General features: G+C 40.9%; 1 protein-coding gene across 1 annotated transcript in view; it reads left to right on the plus strand.

The window, feature by feature from the left end:
* LOC135405126 (zinc finger SWIM domain-containing protein 6-like) overlaps nucleotides 1-5,735 on the plus strand; it is a 229,463-nt gene extending 223,728 nt beyond the window's left edge. Inside the window, exon 14 of the mRNA XM_064639842.1 lies at nucleotides 4,155-5,735. Within this exon, the coding sequence (XP_064495912.1) occupies nucleotides 4,155-5,017 (863 nt within the window). The 3' untranslated portion in view covers nucleotides 5,018-5,735. The remainder of the gene's footprint in view (nucleotides 1-4,154) is intronic.
* Nucleotides 5,736-6,406: the final 671 nt, after the last annotated feature.

A 6,406-nucleotide genomic window follows, 5' to 3' on the forward strand; every position in this document is an offset into this window, starting at 1 on the left:
GGGTTAAATTATCATTCGCTTCATCTGTCTCTGGCCGATGCCCTTGCGGGCAACTTGGAAGTGCAAATCAGGACTCCTCAATCACCTCACAGTGAAACTGCGTCTCATACACACACACACACACACACTTGCATGCTTTATGCTCTTGAAATTATTTTCTATTTCACAAGTTTGTGACGTCAGATTGCATTACCACATAAAGTCACAAGATGTCGCTGTAGACCACAAAATACACAGTTAGACCACAAAACACAAGTTTTACAGTGAATTTGAGTGAATCCTTAAAATTACGTACCGATTAGTTGTTTGGCAATAAAATCTCACCCCCTTGGTTTCTTCCAAGCTTTGGTTACCACCACACCTAATACAATACTGTGCTGGTTTAAAGGTAAATCAGCAGGGGAAATGAACTCAACTCAAAAGAGAGATTATAAGTCAGAATAACAATTTAATAAAATAATACAATAAGTACAATTATACAGACAAACAATTGGTTTTAACCCACAAAACCCAAATATATAACCCAGCACCTTGGGGCATGAACAGAGTGGTGTTCTTTGGGCCCCCTGAGTCCAAAGGAAAAAGTGAGGGGAAAACCTGTTGGTGAGAGTGCTGTTGCAGTCTGGTCAAAAGTGGTGATTGCAGTCCAGTTGAGGGTGGTGGTCTCAGTCTGGTTGAGAGCGGTGAGCTGCAGTCTTCCTCTGGATCCCACGAATGGTAAAAAGGTTCCAAAACTCCAAGTTTATATATTCTCCAGTTCAGGCAGGAATGCTCAGTCCTTCCCTCAGAGCAGAGAATTCCATAAAAGGGTATGAGGACAGGAACATCTTCCTATCTCGCAGGCCTCTACTGCTAACAATTTCTGGGAAATGGCATGGAAGGCTATAGAATACACAGTTTTAGGTTACATCCATACCATGATGAACTGGTCTCAACTGTCCTAACTAGGACAAATACAAATTCAGAGTTTGATTTAACCTTATTTCTTGTGTACCCCGGGGTCCTAGAATATATCTATTACAGTGATTGCATAGGGTTCTCACATACAATGAACAGTTGCAGAATGGACAAATTTTAATCCCAGGTTTCAGGTGGCCCAGTGAGGCTTCAGTTATTAGCTTAGGGTTACCAGAGTCACTTCCCATAAACAAATCTCAATTTCTTAGCACAGAGCAGTACAACATGTAGAGCAAAGCAAAACAAAGAAACACACAGCGCACTATTGCATTCCAGGAATGCCTTAACAGGATGAGAAGAAAACCGAAAGGAACCTCTGGGTCCTAGTTCCCTGCCTCAAGAAAATCGAAAGGAAACTTGGTTTCCCAAATCTTAAGACAGTTCAAAAGGAAACTTAAAGATTATTAGCCTCCCAAATCTTCAAGTCAAAATGAACAATATTTAGCCAAATACAATACAACACAACACAAACCAAATATGGGATATAGCAGATAGGGGCTATCCCCCTCTTTCAGAAGGTGTCCCTTCTAGTTAACCCCACGAGAACAGCATCCTGTCTTGTCTTATGGGGTAAATTCAAGCAATATTAAACCAAAGAGAAAATATAAATACCTTTTATATTGAGCAGGAGGTCTTTGTCCACCTGTGTGCGAAGCTGAGGGAATAGGGAAGACTCATCGACAGAAGATCCAGTCGGGGGGCCCCACGAGGGTCCCCAGTCCCTGGGATTCCAGCACTGGCAGAGAATTTAACCCCTCCCAGGAGGGCCAGATAATGAAACCAAAAAGACAGATAATAACTGCTCAGAGACAGTTTTGAGTCTTTAAGCAGCAAAGGTATTTATTTTGAGCAACGCTGGGGGGCTAGCCAGCTCACGCTGGACAAACTAGCTCCGAAGTTCTCAGTGAAAAATCAAGCAATTTATACAATTTTCATGAGTGATTACAATATCTCTGCATACGTATTCATTTAATTTCACAATCTAATTAGCATATGCATAATAGACGGGGTTTAGGCAGAGGGGGAGGTGGAGTCATTCTTTCGGGGAGTTCTCTGGGGGTCGTTCCTGTTCTTCAGTCTCATGAGGGGTCACTTTTCTTCTCTTCTTCGTCATGAATTTTTCAACTTTTCCTGACTATGTGCTGGGGGCTTGCGAAAATCCCTTGACTCAGCTCCTTTATCTTCCCCAGATGTCCATCCTATCTAATTTATGACTACTAAGCTGACCTTTCTGTTATCTTTTATTAGAACAGAACATACCAGACGTAGGCAGAGCTCTCGGAGCAAGGTACCACTTTCTCCTTCTTTGCTACCCCTTAACATTAATGTTGCATTCCTCAGAGCGAGGGTCTGTAGCATCTTCCTCAGAGCAAGCATTTAAAATTCTTGCTCTGTTTCAGACACACAAGCAAAGCAAAAATCCCAAAGATTTTATTCTCTACTTCCCATCAGCAAGCGATGTCCAGCCACTTCCTGGGAAGCAGGGTTTCAGCACATAGCGGTTTGTTGTAAATAAAGAATAAACAAAGAATGCCCCTCCTTCCTTCTTTCTTTAGCTTTTATATCTGAGCTGATGTCACATGGTATGGAACATCCATCCCTTTGGTTAGTTTGGATCAACTGGCCTGGTTGTGTCCCCTCCCAGGATCTTGTCCACCCCAGCCTATCGATGGGGGGTGGAATGCTGAGAGACAGTGCTGATGCTGTGCCAGTGCTGCTCAGCAGTAACCAAAACACTGGGGTGTTATCAACACCTTTCTAACTACCAATGCAAAGCACAGCACTGTGAGGGCTACTATGGGAAAATGAACACCATCTTAGCCAGACCCAATACAGTGGTTTAGGTGGGCTCACAGATCTGTGTAAACTGTCTCTAGCAATAATAAGACCCTCTAGTTTGCTATAAGATTCAATTTATGGAACCCATTAGTCACTGTTCCCCCTTCTTCCCTACCACCACATACACATGCCAGGAATAAAGTAATACTAAGGAAAATATCTATTTAGGATAATATCCAGTAGTGCATATCAAAAGAAGCAATAACCAGTAGGTCGAGGGAGGTGATTCTGCCCTCATGAGACCCCACCTGGATCACTGTTTCCAGCTTTGGGGTCCCCAGCACAAGAAAGATGTGGACCTGTTAGAGTGGGTCCAGAAGAGGATCATGAAGATGATCCAAGGAGTGGAGCATCTCTCCTATCAAGACAGGCTGAGATAGTTGGGGTTGTTCAGCCTGGAAAAGAGAAAGCTCTGGGGAGACCTTATAGCAGCCTTTCAGTACTTAAAGAGGACATATAAGAAAGATGGGGACAAACTTTTTAGCAGACTTTGTTGTGATCAGACAAGGGGTAATGACTTCAAACTGAAAGAGGGTAGATTTAGATTAGTTATTATGAAGAAACTCTTGACTGTGAGGGTGGTGAGACACTGGCACAGGTTGCCCAGAGAAGCTGTGGATGTCCCATCCCTGGAAGTGTTCAAGGCCAGGTTGGATGGGGCCCTGAGCAACCTGGTCTAGTGGAAGGTGTCCCTGTTGGACCTAGATGATCTTTAAGGTCCCTTCCAACCCAAGCCATTCTATGATTCTATGATATTGCTCAGAGTATTTCCCTAATAAGAATCTTGATGTTCAGGTGCATATCAATTTGATACAAGAGGTATATGAAAAGACTATTGGGAGAGGATAGGGATTAGGATTTTTTATTTTATTTTTTTAAAGTTGTGCTTAGTATTAAATGCCATGGTCTTCTACTAAATGAGACATTTGGCACGCTTTCATATTCTTTTGTGCATGTGCTGTACCTTGAGATGCACATTAAAAAGTTTAAATTGCCTTTTAAATGTTTGGTGTGAGGGCTGCTTTTGAGTGATGTGACGAGACCAAATGAGCCAGAATTCGTTATCCAAATTTTCTTAGATAACAAGTAAAACAGCTCAGTTGTCACACTGGGAGATAAAAGATTGTCTTGCAGGCTTTTTTGTTATTATCTGTATTTCAGTGATTGCTACAGTTTGCACAGTTAGCCTTTGTTTTAATGTGATTTTCCAACCATATTATCAGGTTTAGCCTTTCTTGATGAAGCTCATCTACTTCGATGTATTGGCAACCTCTTAGACTTTGAATATAATCTTTTACTGAACGTCTGTATCTGCTAGGTTTTGTCAGTTGTGCCTAATCCTTTCTTTCTCTCCCCAGGTGTTTATGCACTGGATAGTATAATGCAAAACTGGTTTACACTTTTCACTCCAACAGAAGCCACTAGTATTGTTGCTACAACAGTGATGTCCAACAGCACCATTGTCCGTCTGCATCTGGACTGCCATCAACAGGAGAAACTGGCCGGCAGTGCTAGGACACTTGCTCTACAGTGTGCCATGAAGGATCCTCAAAACTGTGCCCTCTCTGCACTGACCTTATGTGAAAAGGATCACATAGCTTTTGAGACTGCTTACCAAATTGTTCTAGATGCTGCTACAACCAGCATGAGCTACTCGCAGCTTTTTACTATAGCACGATACATGGAGCACCGCGGTTACCCCATGCGGGCCTACAAGCTGGCCACTTTGGCCATGACACATCTCAACCTGAGTTACAATCAGGACACACACCCTGCCATTAACGATGTTCTCTGGGCATGTGTGCTCAGCCACTCCCTTGGGAAAAATGAGCTAGCAGTTATAATACCTCTGGTGGTCAAAAGTGTCAAGTGTGCAACAGTACTGTCAGATATTTTGCGTAGGTGTACTTTGACCACTCCTGGCATGGTGGGACTTCATGGAAGGAGGAACTCTGGTAAGCTCATGTCACTGGACAAAGCCCCTTTAAGACAACTCTTGGATGCCACGATTGGAGCCTACATTAATACAACTCATTCACGTCTCACTCACATCAGCCCACGACACTATAGTGAATTTATAGAGTTCCTCAGCAAGGCACGAGAGACCTTCTTAATGGCTCATGATGGACACATGCAGTTTACGCAGTTTATTGATAACCTAAAACAAATCTACAAAGGCAAAAAGAAACTGATGATGCTGGTTCGTGAGCGGTTTGGTTAATGAAAATGCATGAAGGGGGGAGGTGGTTTGTTTTTACTTGAGCCTGCCTTTGTATCCTTTTGAACTTAAAGAAGCAGAGCCACACCGGTATTATATGTGTATAGTCATATTGAGTTTGAAAACTAAACTGTCATGTTGTGCAAGTTTGTGTGTTTAAATTTTTTTTCTGTTTTGAGTGAGAGAGAGGTTAAAAAAAGGTTTGGTTTACACTGAGTATATGTTGTCAAGTGGCAAAAGCCCACATCACTCTCCTGTTCTTTCTGTATATGTTCACAGCCTCAAAAACAAAACATATATTGCAATGGCTTTAAAAAACAAACAAAACACCTCCATCCTGTGATAAGTACCTCGAATGAATTCAGCTTTACTCCTTTGTAACTCATCCTTATATTTCAGTGTATTTAAACAAAACAACAAATGAAATACTAGTAGTTAAAAGGCTGACCATGTGGCTTTGCAGTGCTGTTCATCCAGAAGCATGGCACACAATGCTCGTGCATGTGGAAACTTAGCGACTGTCAACATACGTTCTCAGGGATTTATCAAAATAAATTTTTAAAAGTATGAGAGCATTTATTGTACTGTATATATATTATAGTATATGTCTGAATATTGAAAAAGTATAAGGTTAATTTATAAAAAAAATCAAATCTATGTCATGCAAAATACTTGAAGCTGTAGTAGCTTGGTTTTAAAGAAAACCTATCTTTAGGACTAAAGTGCGCCTTGCTTCAGAGTTGGTTCAGGTGGTGAACTATATGCTGGGCATCTATGCAGAGCCACCTTTTGGACTGCATGGTTAGAACAATACCTACTAGGGGAAATTTTATATATATATATATACACATACATACACACATGCTTGTAACAGCCACTATAGTAAAGAGGGACAACAAAAAATACACAGCCAGAGCAGCAAGCCTTAGCATTAAGAATACAGTATGCCAGAATCGGGGATTGTGCCTCCTAGCCTAGGAAACTTAAAGAAATATCGTTTTTGACACAAAATGCAAAATGATTGACATGATACATTATGCCTTTCCAGTGAGCTAATAATAAGCTAACCTTTGTGCACAAATATATATATTATATATATTCTGCATAGGTATTTTGACTTTGTGCAGGACAGAAAGTTGTGTAGGTATGACTATTCTACTTTTCCGTTCATTTTTTTAACATATTTTATTTTCTCTAGAATTACTCAAACAAAAGCAGCCTTCTATCTTACCTTGTCTTAATGCTTTAAATTAACCAATCTGGAGATCTAACTACCAAACCATTCATTATATTATTAAATACCAACTTTGATTACAGTATAGTGTCTTTGCTTCAGCTGATGGTTCTGTATCCTTGTGCTTTTTAAAACAGCTTCTATGTTTTGGTGCAAAA

The sequence above is a fragment of the Pseudopipra pipra genome, chromosome W (genome assembly GCF_036250125.1).
Source record: "Pseudopipra pipra isolate bDixPip1 chromosome W, bDixPip1.hap1, whole genome shotgun sequence".
Taxonomy (NCBI): Eukaryota; Metazoa; Chordata; class Aves; order Passeriformes; family Pipridae; genus Pseudopipra; species Pseudopipra pipra.